This window comes from Rana temporaria, chromosome 5 (genome assembly GCF_905171775.1).
Source record: "Rana temporaria chromosome 5, aRanTem1.1, whole genome shotgun sequence".
NCBI classification, from domain to species: Eukaryota; Metazoa; Chordata; class Amphibia; order Anura; family Ranidae; genus Rana; species Rana temporaria.
The window spans coordinates 79,781,778-79,805,441 of record NC_053493.1 but is presented as its reverse complement, the minus strand read 5'-3'; the positions used below and the strand labels follow the sequence as shown (position 1 = coordinate 79,805,441).

The following is a 23,664-nucleotide window of genomic DNA, read 5'->3' as shown; positions in this document are numbered from 1 at the left end:
CGGGCACTTAGGTAGAGATTTTGCGGCGGTGTAACTTAAACGGGAAAAATTAAGTTACGCCGGGTTTTTGTGGATCAGGCCCTTTGTGTCTATGAAGCTGCGCTCGTGAAGCGCGTGTGCGTGGAAAGGAAGAGGTTTAGCCCAGTCTTAACAATTTTTCTTTAACCACTTCCCGCCCGGCCTATGGCCGATTTACGTCCGGGAAGTGGTTATGAAATCCTGACAGGACGTTCTAGAACGTCCTGCAGGATTTCATGCCGCGCGCGCCCGTGGGGGCGCGCATCGCGGCGATCGGTGATGCGGGGTGTCAGTCTGACACCCTGCATCTCCGATCTCGGTAAAGAGCCTCCGGCGGAGACTCTTTACCACGTGATCAGCCGTGTCCAACCACGGCTGATCACGATGTAAACAGGAAGAGCCGCCGATGGCTCTTCCTCACTCGCGTCTGACAGACGCGAGTAGAGGATAGCCGATCGGCGGCTCTCCTGACAGGGGGGGTTAGCGCTGATTGTTTATCAGCGCAGCCCCCCCTCGGATCGCCACACTGGACCACCAGGGATGCCCACCCTGGAGCACCAGGGTGGGCAAAAAAAAAAAAATGACAGAAAAAAAAAAAATGACAGAAAAATAATAAAAAAAAAAGCATAAAGAAAAAAAAAAAGATGCCAGTCAGTGCCCACAAATGGGCACTGACTGGCAACCTGGCAAAAATCAGTGCTGCCACCCCAGTGTCCATCAGCGCCACCCCAGTGTCCATCAGTGCCACCCCAGTGTCCATCAGTGCCACCCCACAGTGCCCATCCATGCCCAGTGCCCACCTATCAGTGCCCATCTGTGCCACCCATAAGTATCCATCAGTGCCGCCCATGAGTGCCCATCTGTGCCGCCTATGAGTGCCCAGTGCCGCCCATGAGTGCCCATCAGTGCCGCCTATGTGTGCCCATCAGTGCCGCCTATGTGTGCCCATCAGTGCCGCCTATGTGTGCCCATCAGTGCCGCCTATGTGTGCCCATCAGTGCCGCCTATGTGTGCCCATCAGTGTCGCATACCAGCGCCGCCAATCAGTGCCACCTCATCTGTGCCCGTCAGTACTACCTCATCGATGTCCATCAGTGCCATCTCATCGGTGCCCATTAGTGCCGCCATATCAGTGCCCGTAATTGAAAGAGAAAACTTATTTACAAAAAAATTAACAGAAAAAAAAAAAAACGTAATTTTTTTTCCAAATTTTCAGCCTTTTTTTAGTTGTTGCGCAAAAAAAAAAAAATCGCAGAGGTGATCGAATACCACCAAAAGAAAGCTCTATTTGTGGGGAAAAAAGGACGCCAATTTTGTTTGGGTACAGTGTAGCATGACCGCGCAATTGCCATTCAAAGTGCGACAGTGCTGAAAGCTGAAAATTGGCTTGGGCGGGAAGCTGCGTAAGTACCTGGTATGGAAGTGGTTAAGTTTGTCCTAAACATATATCATCTCCTCCATTCATTAATCTTACCAAACCCAATTTAAAAAATACTTCTGGCTATAATGGAAAGAAAAGTCATTTACCGTCACTGTAATCAATAGGAGCGTAATCCCCAATAAATAGGGATGCTGCAAAACTGCTGACCAGAGATATTTTCTGCAAAAAAGAAAGGTTTTATTTATTATCATAATATAAAATGAATAATCCCTGAAGTAAGAATCATGTACACTGTTATAAGAAAAAAATAGAAGAAAAGAAAGGGGAAAGGGGATTCTTGGGGCGGCAAACTAGATTTAAACTGGTATTTTAAAGGGTACGTTTTTTTTTTGTACACTTATCCTGCTCACCTAGCCTCCCCTCTCCCAATCAGAAGGTTCATATCCCCCACCTAGATATATACTTACCTGCATATGATTGCTGCAGCTTGTGCAATGTTTACAGCCTGCGACCAAAATCATCCTTGCCCATGGGCAGTAGATCTTATAGACCTCTATAGAGGCTGGAGATGCTTGACAAATTACTTGTGTTCCCCTATTTCTACCTGCCACTAGTGCCATTCACAGCATACTCATGAATAGGTCACTCTATACACCTATTGAACAGTAATATGTAAATTGCATATATCTTACAGGGTGGTTAAACAGTTGATTGGTAGATTGACTTCTGTTCAATCGCAGTGGCCACACATGGATGGAAATTTGGCTGATCACTGCTGAGTTGGTCGAATTTCAAGCCATGTACGGCTGGCTTAAAGAGGAGCTGCAGTCTCACCCCAAAAAATTAAAAGCCAGCAGCTACAAATGCTGTAGCTGCTAACTTTTAATATAAGGACACTTACCTGTCCTGGGGTTCAGCAATATCCTCATCTGAGCCCGTTCTTTACTGGGCTTTCGATCCAGGTGCCGGCATCTTAACTAAGGCCCCTTTCACATTGGGGCGTTTGTCATGCGGTACAGCGCTAAAAATAGCGCTGCTATACCGCATGAAAAATCATGCCCTGTAGTGTTCAATGTGAAAGCCCGAAGGCTTTCACACTGAAGCGGTGCGCTAGCAGGAGCGCTCCAAAAGTCCTGCTAGCCGCATCTTTACCGCGGTATAGGAGCGGTGTGTTCACCGCTCCTATACCGCGCCTTCCCATTGAAATCAATGGGAAAGCGCGGTAATACCGCCCGCAACGCTGGGGGTATTAACCCTTTTTCGGCCGCTAGCGGGGGTTAAAACCTCACCGCTAGCGCCCGAATATCGCGGTAAACACGACGGTATAGCCGCGCTACAAATAGCGCGGCTATACCGTCACCGTGGCTCCACGCTGCAATGTGAAAGCAGCCTAAGAGAAACCATGAGCCGTGCTGTGCTTTATTAATGGTCCCACATTCTTCTGGGACCTGTGATGTGTCCCAGAAGGCTGCGGGTGAAGGAGGGAAGGTGTAATTCTGCTCGGAACGCCTAGGCAAACCTGGATACCCCCCCCCCCCCCCCTAAAATAAATTGCCAAATGTGGTAGAGGACAGGGAGGTAGCAAATAAGTGGAACTTCCACTTTTGAGTGAATTTTTGTTTTAAGACAGCCAGGCAAGTAGAATTTACAGAAGGTCAGAAATGACAGCCCTAGGGTTGCCACCTTTTCTCCAAACCAAACCTGAACACTTTAGCGGTGCAGGGCAATTTTATTTTTTTGTATTATACACTATAGAACTACAAAAGACCTGGGACACCTTTGGGTACCCCATGGAGAGTAGTATTGTGACACTCATAAGATGGCAAACAGTGGGTGTGTCCAAATTGCCTTTGCTGACATCATAGGCCTCACCACAGTGATGCCGAACCTGCCCTCAGACAGCCGCCCGCAGCTCCTGGACAGCAACAGATTTGTGTGTGTCTCATAATCTCGGTTACTTGGGGAGCCACAGCCGGTCAGAATAATGTGTCCGGGTTTCAGGCGGACTGAAACCCAGACACATGATTCAAAACCCAGACTGTCCGGGTGAATCCTGAACAGGTTGCAACCCTAGACAGCCCCCATATATCTTAATGCTGGTTTTATGTAACTGCAATACAAACATGCAGATTTGAATGGTATCTAAGGTGTAATGTGTTACTAAACAAATGTGTTTACCTGTTTCCGCTCACGTAACACATACAGTATCTGCAGCACAAAAACCTGAGCTGAGCTGGCTTTTGGTTGCCAGTAACACCAGGCTAAACAAATATTTTTCAGTTTTCTCAACTGCTATAAAATTTCTTTGTGATTGATTAACTCAACAAGACGCATGTGAATTTAACCCTACTCTTTGTTTTTTATGTATTTCTTCTTGAGCTGTGCAGTAATCCTGCATGAAACCTTGCTTTGCTTCTGTGCAGGAGTTTGCTGTAGTAAAGACTACTCATTGCTCCTCCCTCTTCTTGTGCAGGGTGACTGGTCCTGTATCCACCCCTCCTATATTATAATGCAGGGAGTCTGTTGTGGGTGGAGCCTGCTGGGTCCCTCCCCACAGCTCTGCTCTTTTATACAGACTGTGTGCAGCACGGTGATGATATAATTGCAACTTGCAATATAAGGTAATATTTGGGTTTACAAAGGCATTTGGTGCACACACAGTGGATTTACGGTATATCTTTTGTGACTATTGAGGAATTTATTTCAATGGCCATTTCTCTGCCTGGAGCTCAGCTTTAGGTTTATACTACAGAATAAAAATAAATGTCAGCTAACCTCAGTTTTATAGTAAGCTTCTGGTTTCTGTTTGTAAATCTTGGCAATCTGATTTCCTGTGAAACGCTGAAACAGCAAAGTAAAAAATTAAAATTAAAATAAAAAAACAGGCCAGTACATAAGACATATATACAACAGAAAAGTCCAATACAGCATGTTTAAAATAGAAGGTGTCAACATGTCTTGCTCCATTACAAATCCCAAAACAAAATGTTTATTCCCTATTTTATCATAGTGAGCAGAGTCGTGCATATGTCCAGAAAATGCGTAACATTCCCAGATAACTTTCTCTGTCTATCCACTAGGTGGCAGACTTTGATTTGTTTATTTCTACAGTACTAAAGTGTGCAGAACAATACATTAAAGTGGGGTTAGTTTAGTTTTATATACAGTAAAACCTTGGTTTGAGAGTACCTTGGTTTGAGAGCGTTTTGCAAGACATGCATACATTTTGCCTTGATATACAAGCGATGTCTTGATATAAGAGTATCTTCATGTCACAACTGAGTATAAAAAAAGAAGAGAGGAGCCTCTAAGTGTAGCAATATGGTTACATTTAATGAAGGTACAACATTTAGCAACTTATTGCTACACTTAGAGGGGCTTCACTTTTATACCCTGTAAAAAAAATGCTTTGATATACAATTGCTTTGGATTACAAGCATGTTTCTGGAGCGAATTATGCTCGCAATCCAAGGTTTTACTGTATTCAGCTTAATTTTAGCCTATTGCTATTTTAAGTTGTGTTCATAATTCACAATATAACATTCGCACTGGATCAGTAATTTCCCTCTTACTTTGAATGATTGTGTGTGTGTGTGTGTGTGTGTGTGTGTGTGTATATGTATATATATATATATATATATATATATATATATATATATATATATATATATATATATATATATATATATATATATATATATATATATAGTATTACTGGTAAGGCTGCTTTTGCACTGCTCCGTTGAAAAAACGTGTCATAAACGCATGCATTTCCGGAATGTTACCAGTGCTTTTTCTGGTTGCCTGACTCCCAGCATGCACCTGTGAAACACGAACATATGACTCAAAGAAGGCGTCAAAGAAGGCGTCAAAGACACATCTGTAGTGCGTTTTTGATGCATTTTTTACGCATTTTCCATTTATTTCAATGGGGCGCTGCATTTTTAGTGCAGTTTTGAAAAGCTCACCAAAAATACAGCAAGCAGGACTTTTAAAAATGCAACTGAAAAGCAACTAACCTGACTGAGTTCCAAAATGACTTAAAGAGATGCATTTTTCTATACGCTTTTTTTTTACTTTTTCAAAACCTGATCAGTGTGAAAGGGCCCTAATAATAATTAACTTTGAAACGTAGATCTGTGAAAGCGAGTCACAAAGAATCCAATCAGCTAGAATCCAACCTGAATGTTTGGGTTTGAATGTTTTGCAAGTGTATGTATATATATATATATATATATGAAGATTAAGCTGGCCATAGATGGATGGAATTTTTGAATGAAAAGTTTATGAAAAAAAATGTATACAAATATTCTCAGCCTTTGTTTGTTGTTCAAAAGATTTAGTTTGCTTTTAACATTTGATTTTGGAATGAATAAATGTTACAGAGCAAACACCACTAACACTGTTAGTGCCGGTTCACACAGGGGCAACTCGACGTACAGCGCAACTTTGCAAGGCGATTTGGAGGCGCAACTTTGAGCAACTTACAATGCGACCTAGGCCCCTTTCACACGTGCGGACTGTATGTCCGCTTTTTCATCCATCCGTTTGCGGATGAAAAAGGGACATACATTGGTCCCTATGTGATTGTGGGTGTCAGCGGATAAACATTCACTGACACCCGTAATCGTCCGCCTCCGCAAAGATCCAATTTTGCAGACAGAAGAAAATCCTAATTTACCTTCCGTCTGCAGAGCGGATCAGATGAACACGGACATCCGGTCTGTGTTCATCCACTACCCCCATAGGGGAGAGTGGAGAAAAGACAGGGCGGTCCCCGCACAGTGTGTGGAGACCGCCCTGTCGTCAGCGGGGATCAACGGAGTGATCCCCGCTGAGCTTACGGACATACGGAGGCGGATCATTACTGATCCGCCCCGTGTGAAAGGGGCCTTAAAGTCGCCTCCAGGACAGACTATTTATTTAAAATCACTTCAGTTTTAGATCATTTTGGGCAAATCCACTGGTTATGGGATGCTACTCTGGTTCCATGGTGTGGCACCGTTGTTATGACCTTGAAGGTATGTGCTAATGTATCATTGGTGGAAATTGGAACTGTCTAATCGTTGTTTCTAATGAGCGCTATCTGTAACATATATGAATCTGTCTAGTTTTTCTTCAATAAACCTCTTTGACATACAATGCAGGAAGCTCAGTCGCTACACCTTTAACCCTTTTTTAGGACAGACAGTGACTAGTTATAATTGATAATGAGGAATTTAGATCACAGTATAGGGTTAATAATGGCTAACGCAGCTGTCCAGCCCCCTCATAAATAAAGGAAACTACCTCAGATTTTCCCTCGCTAGAGGGTTTAAAAAATGTAAACTGCACTTTAAAAAAAATTTGTGTTAAGATATGTAAATGAGGACATGTAATAAATAAAAAGTAGGTTTTATCCCAATCTGGCTGTTAGAAATTCTGTATATAGCCCTACAGACCAGACAGTGCACAGTCCACATGTAGTTTATCTACTGCTTAACTGCAGACAGGAGGCAGGAACTTTATTACAGGGAAAGGACATAGAGTGTAACCATAGATGCAGCTACAAACTTATAAACACTGCTATCTACTGGTTGACAAATGCATCTCTACTAAATACAGATGTACAGTAGTTGTTGCACAAAATGCAATTCTGTATTCCAAAAGGCTGAAAAAGTGGAAATACACTTTACGATAACAAGGAAGGTTGGCATGCTAATGGCTGTAGGTGTCTGCTACTCTATGCTACAATAACATTAGCTAAATATACGCTGATGCAGCTGCCTTTAATTTATCTACTCCCATTATGCAATCTGTTCTCTTGCCTCTGTATGAAACAAACTGAACAGCTGTCCATGCCCCTCCTCAGTGCTTTCTGTATTAAGACTAATTAGGAAAAGAGAAGCAAGGCATTAATTCCCTACAAACATCAGATGGGGCACTTACAGAAAATATGGTTTACTTCACCACACTTACCTCATATGCTCTCGAGCCAGTAATGTAAGCCAGTTCTTGGGGCCCGCCAACAGACTTTTCAAGCTGGTGACACTCCGCACCAGTACTGGAGTCCATCCAGACAGGGCTGTCACAGATAGAGAAACAAGACTGCAAAGAAAGATACAACTGTCAATGAACAAATGCCAACAAGCTGATAGTATTTTCAGTAATTTGTAACTGGATAAGTAGATGAATTTTCACGTAAATATATTTTAAATTTTCAGGAAGCCTTTGAATCCCTATAAGAACTCTAGTCTAATGTGAACACAAGTATAGAGTAAAAATAAGGCTGCTGTCTAACAAAAACCTCCAATACCCACTTTTTTATTATTATTTACTTCTCATAGCAGCATTAAACTGCGATTTAAATACTGCCATTGCTAGCCTTTCCCTTCATTTACAGCTCCCATTTTTGGGCAAAGATCTGGTACATCTGGCACAAAACAACTGGAGGGACTGTCCCACTCACCCAATACCTGTCATACTAGCCCCAGCTCCCAAAGCATATCTACGGTGAAAATGTAAAATCGTATATTAATTTACACATTGTATTTCAGCTATTTCTATCCTACTCCTATAAAATCTAAATGATCTTTAAATGTATAAACTTACTTTGTGAATATCCTCACACATTTATTTTCACACATTTTGTAACATGTATTCTCTATGCCATGTGAGTTGGTACTGCTGTGTCACACATTTCACAGAGCCTGCCCTCTGAACTACAAAGTAGCTGAGAGGAGGAGTTTCAGGAGGTGCAGTCAGTAGGGAAATGAGCAAGGCAGCAAGGTACCATGGGATATATAGTCCTTAGAAATTAAATTAAACAGGAGAGAAGAAGCTGCAAAGCATGCAGGGAATCCAGGAAGTTGTGGAAAGAGATGACTAGCAGACAGGCAGAACTCACAAGGTTAAAGGAGATTTTTTCATGTAGGCTTATATTAGATTGTCAAATATACTGTAACTACTGTTTATTGCTATTACAATTCAGTGTATATATATATATATATATATATATATATATATATATATATATATATATATATATATATATATATATATATATATATTTAAAAGCTGTGACCAATTATTTATTTTAAGGGCCATGTCAAGCAATATTGACTCTGGTAACACCTTGAGAGCAGCAGGATTGCTAAACGACTGCTTATGAGTGTCTATGGCAGTGTTTCTCAAACTTTTTAAAATTCTGCACCCCATTCTAAAATGTAATAAGCAAAACAAATAGTTTTACATAATGCAGCAACTATCAGTACGACACCAAATGTTACAGGTAATTTATTCTTCCAAAATAAATACACCTTTGCACACGGGTACTGACTAGTAATACAATGTTTCTCTTTTCCCTCAGTGCTAAAGGACCTATTGTCCTTCCGATCCACCAATGACATCATTGATTGTTAGGACTCCAGTTTCTGGAAGATTGTAACGGTGCACAATGAAAACCTGTGGCTTTGTGTAACTAAAAGGCAGTCTTCATCCACCTGATGGTTGTATACAATTTTGAGTAATTTTTTAGGCATTTTGCCAAGGCACCCCAGAGTGGTTGAAAAAGACTGGTCTATGGAATCACTCCCTCACTAACTGGGCTAGTGAGATGTTGCTCCATCATTGTGCTCTCGATAGCAAGGGATATTTTGGGGTCATTGAGGGAGCAATTGCACAGAGGTCAGTAGAATACTCTCCCACATAACTCTGCCACAGGCAAAGTGTAGGTAGGGCAGTGTCTCCTGTGTGACATCAGACTTACAGTGAGGAAAATAAGTATTTGAACACCCTGCTATTTTGCAAGTTCTCCCACTTGGAAATCATGGAGGGGTCTGAAATTGTCATCGTAGGTGCATGTCCACTGTGAGAGACATAATCAAAAAAAAAAATTCCAGAAATCACAATTTATGATTTTTTAACTATTTATTTGTATGATACAGCTGCAAATAAGTATTTGAACACCTGTCTATCAGCTAGAATTCTGACCCTCAAAGACCTGTTAGTCTGCCTTTAAAATGTCCACCTCCACTCCATTTATTATCCTAAATTAGATGCACCTGTTTGAGGTCATTAGCTGCATAAGGACACCTGTCCACCCCATACAATCAGTAAGAATCCAACTACTAACATGGCCAAGACCAAAGAGCTGTCCAAAGACACTAGAGACAAAATTGTACACCTCCACAAGGCTGGAAAGGGCTACCGGGAAATTGCCAAGCAGCTTGGTGAAAAAAGGTCCACTGTTGGAGCAATCATTAGAAAATGGAAGAAGCTAAACATGACTGTCAATCTCCCTCGGACTGGGGCTCCATGCAAAATCTCACCTCGTGGGGTCTCAATGATCCTAAGAAAGGTGAGAAATCAGCCCAGGACTACACGGGAGGAGCTGGTCAATGACCTGAAAAGAGCTGGGACCACTGTTTCCAAGGTTACTGTTGGTAATACACTAAGACGTCATGGTTTGAAATCATGCATGGCACGGAAGGTTCCCCTGCTTAAACCAGCACATGTCAAGGCCCGTCTTAAGTTTGCCAATGACCATTTGGATGATCCAGAGGAGTCATGGGAGAAAGTCATGTGGTCAGATGAGACCAAAATATAACTTTTTGGTCATAATTCCACTAACCGCGTTTAGAGGAAGAAGAATGATGAGTACCATCCCAAGAACACCATCCCTACTGTGAAGCATGGGGGTGGTAGCATCATGCTTTGGGGGTGTTTTTCTGCACATGGGACAGGGCGACTGCACTGTATTAAGGAGAGGATGACCGGGGCCATGTATTGCGAGATTTTGGGCAACAACCTCCTTCCCTCAGTTAGAGCTTTGAAGATGGGTCGAGGCTGGGTCTTCCAACATGACAATGACCCAAAGCACACAGCCAGGATAACCAAGGAGTGGCTCTGTAAGAAGCATATCAAGGTTCTGGCGTGGCCTAGCCAGTCTCCAGACCTAAACCCAATAGAGAATCTTTGGAGGGAGCTCAAACTCCGTGTTTCTCAGCGAGAGCCCAGAAACCTGACTGATCTAGAGAAGATCTGTGTGGAGGAGTGGGCCAAAATCCCTCCTCCAGTGTGTGCAAACCTGGTGAAAAACTACAAGAAACGTTTGACCTCTGTAATTGCAAACAAAGGCTACTGTACCAAATATTAACATTGATTTTCTCAGGTGTTCAAATACTTATTTTCAGCTGTATCATACAAATAAATAGTTAAAAAAATCATACATTGTGATTTCTGGATTTTTTGTTTTTGATTATGTCTCTCATAGTTGACATGCACCTACGATAACAATTTCAGACCCCTCCATGATTTCCAAGTGGGAGAACTTGCAAAATAGCAGGGTGTTCAAATACTTATTTCCATCACTGTAGGTGGTGCCTCATATAAGCTTGTTGTTAGTTTTTATACTCCCTCATTGTGCTCTATTGCACCCATGTGGGGTATCCTGCTCCGCAGAGAAGTAAATACGTTTTTGTAATAACATGAATAAAGGAATCCAAGATTTTGAGAAGAGTTCTGCTTTAAGGGTTAAATGTTGTGGTTATACGTGAAGGTATTTTAGAGTTTATGATACACATTGGGTGTAGCGATATGCTGGCCTTACATTATACAATTTTCTTATTCAATTTCCTTTAGATTTTCCTTCAGCTATGTAGAGCAAGCGCATGCCTGATTGCATACAAATTGAAAGTGTTTAGGTTTGACCTCATATGATATGGTTTTGGTTAGGGTTGTCCCGATACCACTTTTTTAGGACCGAGTACAAGTACCGATACTTTTTTTCATGTAGTCGCCGATACCGAATACCGATACTTTTTTTAAATGTCATGTGACAGTTTTCAAACCACAATACAGACTAAGGATATTTTCTTTAGAATTATGAAGAACTCTAACTCAAGACATTATAAAAGAATAAAAATGAGTAAAAATGAATAAAAATGTTTTATTTGCTTGTCACGCAGTAGTAAAAAACTCAAAGAATTTTCATAGAACATGTTGATAAATACAAAAAAAGTATTCTATTTAGGTATCGGGAGCATTTGCGCGAGTACGAGTACTCCCTCAAATACTCGGTATCGGTCCCGATACCGATACTAGTATCGGTATCTGGACAACCCTAGTTTTGGTAAATCTAAAGGAAAATTGTACAATGTATTGGCAGCCTTACAGGGGGTTATTTACTAAAACTGCATGGTGTAAAATCTGTTGCAGCTCTACCACAGAAACCAATCAGCTTCCAGGTTTTATTGCCAAAACTTAAAGCGGATGTGCCACGGGAAAAATATATTAAAAGCCAGCAGCTACAAATACTGCAGCTGCTGACTTTTAATATAAGGACACTTACCTGTCCTGGAGTCCAGCGCCGATCGCAGCAGATGACGAGCCGATCGCTCGTCACCCTGCTGCTCCCCCCTCCATCCTCGGTGAGGGAACCAGGAAGTGAAGCGCTCCGGCTTCACTGCCCGGTTCCCTACGGCGCATGCGCGAGTCGCGCTGCGCCCGCCGATTGGCTCCCGCTGTGTGCTGGGAGCCGAGTGTTCCCAGCATACAACGGGGGACGGACGGGAAGGAAGGGAAAAACCCGTCCTTTGCCCGTATCGTAGGGCCGGAAGTGGGTGCAGATACCTGTCTGTAGACAGGTATCTGCACCCCCCTCCCCCCTGAAAGGTGTCAAATGTGACACCGGAGGGGGGGAGGGTTCCGATCAGCGGGACTCCACTTTAGAGTGGAGATCCGCTTTAACTGAGCAAAGTGAAGTTAGAAGCTGATTGGCTACCATGCACATGTGAACCAGCTTCTGATTGCACCAGTTTTAGTAAGTCCCCCCCCCCCCCACAGAGTTAACTTTAGGGTGTGCTTTAGTGCTATAGACACTGCACTATAGGGACAGTTAGAGGCCTTCAGGCTTTACACGTGTTCTAAGATCTGCATAGAAAACTACCAGTGCCATGTACTTCGGGGTACAGGCTAAAACTAATGGAATTCGTGTAGCAAGAAGAAAGCTGTATAAGCCAAGCTACAGCATCAATAGCAGATTACTGCATACATCAATATTTAGTTGTACAATGTACTAAACCAGTGGCGTCGCTAGGGGGTGGCTATTGGGGCTATAGCTCCGAAACTGGGGCCCAGAGTCTCTTGCCGCAGGATCCCTGCTTAACCAGCGGGCCGTGGCTGCGGCGGGTGTGCGGATGAGAGGAGAGAAGCGAGTGGGCGGACGAGCAGAGATAACATCATCTCTCTCTGCCTGCACCACATCAGTGCTCTTCACAGCTGGGCCTCTTCACACCAAACACACCCCCAGCAACACCCCTGGACTAAACCTAATCAGGTTAGGTTTCTCTAGTGTTGCAATGAATATATCCCTGCCTGTAACTTCCACATCTTGATACACATTCCATCATACAATTCTGAGAAAAATGCTGTAAAGCCTGTCACTAAGACTGGCCATACACCTATAGATTATTTGCAGATTTTCTATGGTCAGATGGAAAAAGTGGGAGATTCCTCCATCCACATAGTTTAGCGTACATGGGGAAATCTGTTGCACTTTTTCCATCTAACCATAGACAATTTGCAAATAATCTATAGTTGTATGGCCAGCTTAAGAGCACAAAAGTTTGACCACAATACTGTATTTAAAAATTAAAGAAAGTATAGGAAAATGTCTGTGTTGCTTCTAGCAATTGGTTAAGCTCGCCATACACATATAGGGGCAGATCCACATACATATGCGTGGGCGCAGCGTATGTGAGATACGCTACGCCGCTGTAACTTACTTTTCTTTTCTTTTAATCCTGAAAGAATTTGCGCCATAAGTTACGGCGGCGTAGTGTATCTCTCGCGGCGTAATGGCGCAGAATTCAAATTGGGCGGGTAGGGGGCGTGTTTCATTTAAATGAAGCGCGTCCCCGCATCGAATGAACTGCGCATGCTCCGTCCGTCAAAACTCCCAGGGTGCATTGCTCCAAATGACGTCGCAAGGACGTCATTGTTTTCGACGTGAACGTAAATGGCGCCCAGCCCTATTCACGGACGACTTACGCAAACGACGTAAAATTTTCAAAATTATACGCAACGACGGCCATACTTAACATTGAGTACACCACCAGATAGCAGCTTTAACTATACGCCGGAAAAAGCCGAACGGAAACAACCTAAAAAAATTCGACGGCCGCTCGTACTTTCGTGGATCGTCGGAAATAGCTCATTTGCATACTCGACGCGGATTACGACAGGAACGCCACCTAGCGGACGTCGAAAAATTGCATCCAAGATCCGAAGGCGTACGAAGACGTACGCCTGTCGGATCTAACCCAGATGCCGTCGTATCTTGTTTTGAGGATTCAAAACAAAGATACGACGCGGGAATTTGGAAATTACGCCGGCGTATCAATAGATACGCCGGCATACTTTCTTTGTGGATCTACCCCATAGGCTTTTCAATTCAACTTGCAGACTGAATGGGAAAAAATAAATAAAACTGATTACTTTATTATTTATTGATACCTTTATTCATTGATTATTTACTTATTCCTTTATTTTTTGCTACAGAGTGCAGATAAACAAATCTCCAATTGTGGCTATTGTATTTTAAAAGCCGGTCCCGACACCTAGCAAAATACCCTGATTGAATGCAGACGCTGTTCCTCTGACAATTTTCCACCCAGTTCCTTTGATTTTGAAATCAAGAGGTGTCAGGTGGGAGGTGGCTGCCCCATGTATAACAGTTTAGATTGCAGGTACCATGGTTTCTAGTACAGGTAAAAAAAATGAAAGCAAATATCTAGTAACCTTCCTTAATTCCAGCTATAGACCTTTTATACTGACCTGTAGTGAAGTGTGCAGAGGACGTTCAGGTAGTAAACTATTTAAAACGGCTCTGGAGCCTTCTTTCCAATAGACGCTGCCATGTTGCTGTAATATGAATAGAAAACAAGAGCAACCATTGACCATAGCATTCCCGGAACTGAATAAATACATAAACTGTTGAGAATTGATGTATAGTCTGTCATATTGTAATGACATTGATGCATTATCTACAGGGCTTTGCAAATGATGAAATATGTATTAGAGGTCTGGCATTCAATAACTTACTGGTAAACAATCAAATACATCTACTGGGTAACAGTATACACAATTGTTGTGACTAGTGTGCTTGCAAATAACTTGTCTGAGCTCAGAACTAATTTGGAGACAGTTTTAGCGTAGCCTCCCTGGCGGTATGATTATGTCGGATTTTTGCGTCTTATATTGTAAGCCTGTAATTCTTTGTAATAACTTACTTAAATCTGTCCGAACAAGAGTCTAGTATATATTCCGGGTATGATAAATTTTGAAACACAAAATCATAAATTATAATATAATAAATAACTATAAATAATTGTAAAAAATAATGATCTAATACAGTGGAACCTCGGATTGCGAGTAACGCAGATAACGAGCGTTTCGCAATACGAGCACTGTTTTTTTTTTTTAATCCTGACTCGGTTTGCGAGTGTAGTCTCAAGGTTTTCCGATTTCAGCCGAGCTGTCCTCGGGCCTTTCGGGGTGTTTCAGAGGCTCTCCGTCACCCCCCCACCTCTGGCCACATGCGGTATTGCATGCCATTGAAGTCAATGCGGAAACAAATTATTTTCGTTTCCATTGACTTTCTATAGGGAAACTCGCTTTGATATGCGTGTACTTTGGATTACGAGCATTCTCCTGGAACGGATTATGCTCGTAATCCGAGGTTCCACTGTAATAATAAAATGTATTTCCCCACGATTCACTATCGCTCAATTCTGTAAGGCTAGGTTCACACTGCTGCGAATTCAAAATCGCGGTAACATTTTACCGCGATTTTACCGCGATTTCGCGGCTGCGGTTTTGCCGCGATTTCGCCCGCGATTTAAGAGACATCTGTGCAGGGTTCAATGTAAATCGCGGCCCGAAATCGCAAAAAGAAGTACAGGAACTACTTTTTGAAATCGGTGCAGCGCCGCAGATGCGGCGTCGTCCGATTAGGACATGTGAAATCGCATCTCAAATCGTACCAAATCGTACCCAGTGTGAACCTGGGCTTAGTGTTCTAATTTACTATTGCTGTTTTCTAGCTGCTCTAAAACCACTTTTTGACATAAAGGGACACTTTTTGGTTGCCATGGACTATCTCAAGTTTCCAAGCAGAAAGGACAGCATCTATAATATAAAACTGGATGCAGAGCACTGGACAAAGCACTAGGGACAAAAGGGATGTGAAATAATTTGATACAGTAATGTAATCCATAAGATTACAGTGTACTGTTTGTGTTATACATTTTGTACTTTTTTAATTTGCCAACAGGCTCCCATGCATTGCGACGCTCACAGGGAACGGAGAATGGCACACAGAGACATTGGGCGGAGGACACAGCTGGTGGACACAGCGGGGGGACATCACAGGATCCTGGGGACAAGGTAAGTACACTGCACCAGGATCCTGAGATGCAATCCCGAGTGTGGCTCAGGGTTACCGCTAATGGTACTGAAATGTAACCCTGAGCCAGGGAGGTTAAAGGAGACGTTTAGGAATAAAAAAAAACAAAAAAACATACATACTCACCTGTATGCTGCTGCATCACTGTGATGCTGCAGCTGTCACATGTCAGCTCTAAGCCCAAGAACTGAGTGACCACATGACCACTGATCACTCAGTTTTCAGCCAGTTCTGATGTCACTGTCAGTCACCGCTCTGTGTTCTCCCCCTCCACCTCTCTCTGAAGCGGAGGGCTGTGGAGGGAGGCGGAATCGGCTGGCACTTTTGGATGATTCTCTGTCACAGAAGTGCACAAGTAAGTGCACTCCTGTGACCCACAAGAGAAGTATAGCCACAAAAAGTTTTGGCCATACTTCTATTTTAAATTGCTCTTAAAGGAAACTTGTATTGACAAAAAATAAATAAAAAAAATAGGCCATTGCTGACCTTTCATTTTAAAATTGGTGGTACCTGGCTGTCATGATGCTCTAAAGGCTTTAGTAATTTTTAAGGCACCTACTCAGAAGAAGCATGGAGATCAGATAGTCTGACTTCCCTTAGTGCATGCTTTTTCTAAGACAATGACTCATTGGGTTTGATTTACTAAACCTGTTGAGTGCAAAACCTGGTGCAGCTGTGCATTGTAGCCGAGCAACCTCTAATTTCAGCTTGTTCAATTAAGCTTTGACACAAAAAAAATGGAGGCTGATTTGTTTCTATGCAGAGCTACACTAGATTTTGCACATTTGCAGTTTTAGTAAATCAAACCCATTGTAATGAAGTCAGAGGCAGCTTGGTTGCACGCATTTTAGAAGGAAGATCAGCGATGGCAGCCCCTGTATTTGTCTTCATATAGGATTACTTTAAACCAAAACTCCTAGTAAAAATAATATTAAAATATGAAAAGCAAAAAAAACTGCTTTTGCTGCAATTCTCACATTTAGTCAGAAGTTGCTCTTGCAGTACTTCTTTTTCACCACAAGATGCCCTCAGTCTTCCATGCTAATAAATTGCCAGACATTCAACCCACTTCCTTTACTCCTAGCTTGTAACTGGACAGTAAGCCCCCTTTCACTTGGACACCACTGACTAATGGAATCTGCTTGTTCAGTGGGGAATCACTCCGCTGATCCCTGCTGAGCAGGCGGATGACAGATCTGTCTTCGTTCACTGTGCAGAACAGACATGGACACAGTCCCACTCTCCTCTATTGCGGGGTTGGATGAAACCGCCTGACTGTCTGTTTTCATCCGATCCTATCTGATACGATCTGCCAGGCAGATAGAAATTAGGACCACCATCCGTCTAGATTTTGTGGGCAGGATCGGATCAGATACAGCGGATGTCAGCGGACACTGATTCAGAATTCGACCAATGTATGGCCTATAATAGGCTCCATTCACATCTAAGCGTACTGGAATCGCGGACAGAGTTGCGCAATTTTGCTCCCGATTCCAGAATTGCAGCAAAACACGGGACGTGTTTGCGATGCCATTGTTCCTTAATGAAATCAATATGCAATTTTGCAGCAACAAAACTAAAATCGCGTGCCAAACGCTCCTGACTCTTTGCACAAAATTTGGTACATGGACTTCTTGAGTATAGGGAATGGTTCCACTCCAAAAATGCACAACAAAAAAAAACACAAAAAAGGTAAATAAAAAAAAACGTGGTGGTGCAGCTGAGCTGTCGCTGCACTACACTCTGCTTTCTCCTCCTATCAGCATACTCCTATCAAGACATGACTGGCTCCATATCCTGTTTCTTCTTCTCCTACTCTAAACCTTGCTGCTAAGGGAGAGCAAGAGGTGGACACCAAGTAAGTTCCGTTACATGCTTGCATTTAAAAAAAATATATGTATTGATGTTTTAATGATTACAGAGCTGCATTAAAATATGTCTATTATACACTGCATGGGCCGTGACATCTAATCCTGTGTGAAAAGTTGAACTTACACTTAAAAGCGGTGTTCCGCCCCCAAAAAAACATTAAAAGCCAGCAGCTACACATACTGCAGCTGCTGGCTTTTAATAAATGGACACTTACCTGTCCTGGAGTCCAGCGATGTTGGTACCCGACAGCTGATGTTTCCATCAGCTGTCGGGTGCTCCACGGTCATTTTCGGGTATGGCCTTTCGGCTTCATGCCGAGAACCCTACTGCACATGCGCGAGGCTCCGCTCTGCTGTCGGCCCGGCGGCCGAGGGAGCCCCGCGGTGATGTCACAGCTCCGTGCTAGGGACTCCCGGAAGTGGGAAAGGATACCTGTCAAAGAGGCATTCCCCCCCCCCCCCCCCCGAAAGGTGGCAATTGTGGCACCAGAGGGGGGAGGAATACGATGAGCGGAAGTTCCACTTAGTAGAATTTCATTCAAAAAATTGTTTAAGGCTGCTTTCACACTGAGGCGTGCAGCCACGGTGACGGTATAGCCGCGCTATTTGTAGCGCGGCTATACCGTCGTATTTACCGCAATATTCGGGCGCTAGCGGTGAGGTTTTAACCCCCGCTAGCGGCCGAAAAAGGGTTAATACCGCCCTCGTTGCGGGCGGGATTACCGCGGTATTACAGTGCTTCCCATTGATTTCAATGGGAAGGCGCGGTATAGGAGCGGTGAACACACCGCTCCTATACCGCGGTAAAGATGCGACTAGCAGGACTTTTGGTGCGCTCCTGCTAGCGCCTTCGGGCTTTCACATTGAACACTACAGGGCATGATTTTTCATGCGGAATTGCAGCGCTATTTTTAGCGCTGTACCGCATGAAAAACGCCCCAGTGTGCAAGGGGCCTAAGGAGGTTTGTTCAATTTACTAATCATTAGTGGAGTCAAATTGGCGTTCATTTTTGACCAAAGTGATGAGAAATTAGAAGGAGCAGGGTGAACACATTTCTCAAATGAATGAATTTCTAAGAGTAAATGTGTTTTTCATGTATAAATTGCCTCCCTAGTTTTAAAGAACAATATATTCTAGGAGTGTCTAGAAACACAACCATCCCAGTCCCGTATACTGTATGGACACAAACAGCGAACATTCATTTCAGGATTTCAGCACTTACCTGGCCTGTTCCTGACAAAGCTTTCACTTTGGAAAAGTCAAATGCAGAAGATTTCATTCTCTCCAAGATACAATCTAAAGCCTAAAAACAAAAGACAAAATACCATAAGACTTCCACAAATTGGCCAACCCCAAAAACAAACATAACAAATAGATTTAAAGGGTAATTCCACTTTTCTCAACTGTAATGTGACATATAAATTTGTCACTTTTCATCAGGGCCGGTACAAGGCAGGGGCAGAATGGGCTAGTGCCCTGGGCGCTACCATTTCGCATAGGAGGGGGGCGCAGTTCTGATACACAGGCGGCCGCGGCCGCCAGACTAGTACACTTGTTGTGTGTGTCATAGACTAGTTGTCAGAGCGGGCAACGGCAGTGGCACTGTACAAATTGTGTGCGCTCCTCAGCATCTGGGACGTCACCTCCTGGCTCCCTTTCCTGTTTGTTTATTCCCCCTATGGAGGAGTCAGTTGGGCCATTCCAGCAGCGTGAGCTGCGTGACATCGCGGCCAGAGGCGGGGTGAGAGAGGGAGGACTCGGAGCACTGCGCAGGGAGCTGTGTCTGCTATACTGGCAAGGCAAGGACTAGTCACGAGGAGCCTGCAGTGAGCTACTGCAAAGAAGACTACTGAACTAGTCTAAAAAGTAAGCAGAACAGAACAGAACCTGTTAAAGCAAATAATTAAATGGCTGTATTGGTGGGGGGGGGGGTTGGAGGTTGACTGAGGTGACCAGCACTTTGTTAATAAAAAAATGGCAGTTAAAAAAATGTTTTTGTGTTATTTTGAGCCATTTTGCCTTCTCTGACTAGCAAAAAAAAAAAACATCAATTGCAGCCTCACTATGCCTCCAAATGCAGCCACTGTGCCATCACATGCAGCCACTTTGCCAACACACGCAGCCACGGTTCCATCAATTGTCGCCACTGTGCCAATCACATGCAGCCACTGTTCCATCAAACACAGCCTCTGTAACCATCAATTGTTGCCAGTTTGCCCCATCAATTGCCACCAGTGTGCTGGTGGAGGAGGCTGACTGAGGTGACCAGCACTTTTTTAACCACTTAAGCCCCGGACCAATATGCAGCCTAAAGACCCAAGGTGTTTTTACAGTTCGGGACTGCGTCGCTTTAACAGACAATTGCGCGGTCGTGCGACGTGGCTCCCAAACAAAATTGGCGTCCTTTTTTCCCCACAAATAGAGCTTTCTTTTGGTGGTATTTGATCACATCTGCGGTTTTTAGTTTTTGCGCTATAAACAAAAATAGAGCGACAATTTTGAAAAAAAAGCAATATTTTTTACTTTTTACTGTAATAAATATCCCCCAAAAACATATATAAAAACATTTTTTTTCCTCAGTTTAGGCCGATACGTATTTTTCTACCTCTTTTTAGTAAAAAAAATCGCAATAAGCGTTTATCGATTGGTTTGCGCAAAATTTATAGTGTTTACAAAATAGGGGATAGTTTTATTGCATTTTTATTATTTTTTTTTTTTTACTACTAATGGCAGCGATCAGCAATTTTTTTCGTGACTGCGACATTATGGCGGACACTTCGGACAATTTTGACACATTTTTGGGACCATTGTCATTTTCAAAGCAAAAAATGCATTTAAATTGCATTCTTTATTGTGAAAATGACAGTTGCAGTTTGGGAGTTAACCACAGGTGGCGCTGTAGGAGTTAGGGTGCACCTAGTATGTGTTTACAACTGTTTGGGGGTGTGGCTGTAGGAATGACGTCATCGATCGTGTCTTCCCTATAAAGGGAATGACGCGATCGATGCGCCGCCATAGTGAAGGACGGGGAAGCCGTGTTTACACACGGCTCTCCCCATTCTTCAGCTCCAGGGAGCGATCGCGACGGAGCGGCTATAAACAAATAGCCGCGCCGTGGTCCCGGATCGCTCCCCGAGCGGACCCGACCTCCGCATGTAGCGGGGGGGTCCCGATCGGACCCCCCACCCGCTAATAGGCGAGGACGTACGTGTACGCCCATGTGCCTGTACGTGCCATATTGTGGACGTATATGTACATGCGGGGGTCGGAAACTGGTTAATAAAAAATGGCAGATAAAAAAAAAGTGTTTGTGTTATTTTGAGCCATGCTTGCCTTCTCTGACTAGCAAAAAAACAAACATCAACTGCAGCCTCACTATGCCACCAAACGCAGCCACTGTGCCATCACATGAAGCCACTGTGCCAACACACGCAGCCACTGTGCAATCAATTGTTGCCAGTTTGCCCCCATCAATTGCCGCCAGTATGCTGCCAGTTTGCCCCATCAATTTCCGCCAGTGTGCTGCCAGTGTGCCCATCAATTGCCGCCAGTGTGCTGCCAGTTTGCCCCATCAATTGCCACTAGTGTGCTGGCGGAGGAGGCTGACTGAGGTGACCAGCACTTTGTTAATAAAAAATGGCAGATAAAAAAAAAGTGTTTGTGTTATTTTGAGCCATGTTTTGAAATAACATTGATTCTTTCTTAAAAACAGGGGGGGCACAGTTTGCTATCTTCGCCCTGGGCACCAAATGGCCTTGTCCCAGCACTGCTTTTCAGTAATATAGGGTAAAATTCACTAAAGCTAAAATACTGCACCAAAAACGGCAGTAAAATAGTGCATGTAGTATTTTTGTAAAACATTCTTAATACTTTATAAACATTCCCAAAATATTGGTCAAAGTAAGAGCTGCGCTGTTGTAAGCTTAAATGTGACACTAGTGATAATGAAGTGCTAGATAAATATCAATTAAAATTATGAAACACCTACTGAGTGAAAAAAAGTATATCTGTGAATAGGTCTGTGAGACCTCAATAGGATAACTAGAAGGGGTTAATTCCTAAATTAGGTAGAAACCTGTGAAATTTTCAAATGAATAAATAGCAGTCCGTGTGAACAAACCAAAAAAAAAAACCCTTAGGAATACCATTAACAAAGCGTCAAAGGTAAAAAATGTGAATAGAATAAAAATTAATGCAGAGTGTCCATATAAACTTAAATATCCCCAGTGTTCAACGAATCCAATAGTGCCTCTACCAAACAATAACACTGCCGCTTACCAAATGGACGTGATCTCTAATTATAGGAGATCAATATGCGCATATGGTTGATATCCCAGCCTGGGGTCTCTATTGGTAGCAAAAATCCCTCAGTGTGGTTCAATATTGCATAGAAGATGTCTCAAACAACGTAGCAATCCAAGATGCGCCACATTAAAAAAAAAGGGACTAGCATAGCGTAAAACCTTTAAAAATGTAATAAGTAACATAAAAATGCACACTTACATTGAAGAAGTGAGATAAGGCATATAAAATACAGTCGAGACGGCCGGCTCTTCGATTCAGCAGCCCGTATCTTCCGGGTCTGGCGCACAACGCGGTGATGTCAGAACGTCATTCCTCCCAACGTTTCGTCACTAGAGGGACTTGGTCACGGGATACGGGTGGCGTTCTGATTCACCGCTGTTGATTTGGACAAGGGCCTCTTCCCGACAATCCTGGCTGTTGGTTGTCGGGGTCTGCGAGCGAGGGGCTTATCGGAATCCGGGAGCCCCCTTTAATAAGGGGGCACCCAGATCCCAGCCCCCCACACTATGTGAATAAGTATGGGGTACATCGTACCCCTACCCATTCACCTGAGGGGAAAAATTGTTAAGAAAAAGAACACAAGACAGGTTTTTAAAGTAATTTATTAGGTCTTCTTCCGATTTCGGGGGTCCTCTTCCGACTTCGGGGGTTTTCTTCCGACTTCTCCGCTCTCTGGTTCTTTCTGCCTGCGATCTCTCCCACTGTAATGCTGGGTGCGCGGTGCGCAATGTTTTATATAGGCCTCTTATGACGTCACAGTCCCATCATGCTCCGGGTGGTGACGACATAAGGGGCGGGATCACCGGGTGATATCACCCGGTGACCACGCCCCATGCCTATATAAATCGTTGTGCACCGCGCACCCGGCATTACAGCGGGAAGAAGCGTTGTGTCAACATCGAAGAAGAGAAGAGGGAAGATGCAAAAGACTGGGCCGCCGCTAGTAAAAGAGCTGGAAGAAGATAGCAGAGGTGCCCGGCAGAAGGCAGAAAGAACCGGAGAGCAGGAGAAGAGAGCGAAGAAGTTGGAAGAAGACCCCCGAAGTCGGAAGAAGGGAGAAGACCGGGCCACTGCTAGTAAAAGAGCTGGAAGAAGATAGCAGAGGACCCTGGCAGAAGGCAGAAAGAACCAGAGAGCGGAGAAGTCGGAAGAAGACCACCAAAGTCGGAAGAAGACCCCCAGAGCTGCCTAATAAATTATTTTAAAAACCTAGTGTTTTTTTTCTTGACACTTTTTCCCCCCAGGTGAATGGGTAGGGGTACGATGTAAAGGGGGCTCCTGAATTCTGATAAGCCCCCTGCTCGTAGAACCTGACAACCAATGGCCAGGGTTGTCAGGAAGAGGCCCTTGTTCCCATCAACATGGGGACCATGGATTTTGGGGGGACCCCACGCCATTTTTTCGGCATAAGGGGGTTCCCCTTGAAATCCATACCAGACCTAAGGGCCTGGTATGCTCTTGGAGGGGGGAACCAATGCGTTTTTTAATTTAAAATTTGGCATGCAGTTCCCCCTCATGATTCATACAAAACACCAGCTCTGTGGAAGCGAGGGGTTTGCAGTTCACACTGGGGCGACTTCCTGTAGAGTCGCCTCACTATGAACGGGGATCCAACTTGGAGGAGACTTCCATTGAATTCAAT

At 43.6% G+C, this 23,664-nt stretch overlaps 1 protein-coding gene across 1 annotated transcript in view; it reads right to left on the bottom strand.

Moving 5' to 3' along the window:
• XYLB (xylulokinase) overlaps nucleotides 1–23,664 on the bottom strand; it is a 208,994-nt gene that overhangs the window by 167,166 nt on the left and 18,164 nt on the right. The window contains exons 4-8 of the mRNA XM_040352754.1: nucleotides 18,940–19,020; nucleotides 14,216–14,302; nucleotides 7,358–7,486; nucleotides 4,175–4,240; nucleotides 1,546–1,618 (exon numbers count right to left, since the gene is read on the bottom strand). Of these exons, the coding sequence (XP_040208688.1) occupies nucleotides 1,546–1,618; nucleotides 4,175–4,240; nucleotides 7,358–7,486; nucleotides 14,216–14,302; nucleotides 18,940–19,020 (436 nt within the window). The remainder of the gene's footprint in view (nucleotides 1–1,545; nucleotides 1,619–4,174; nucleotides 4,241–7,357; nucleotides 7,487–14,215; nucleotides 14,303–18,939; nucleotides 19,021–23,664) is intronic.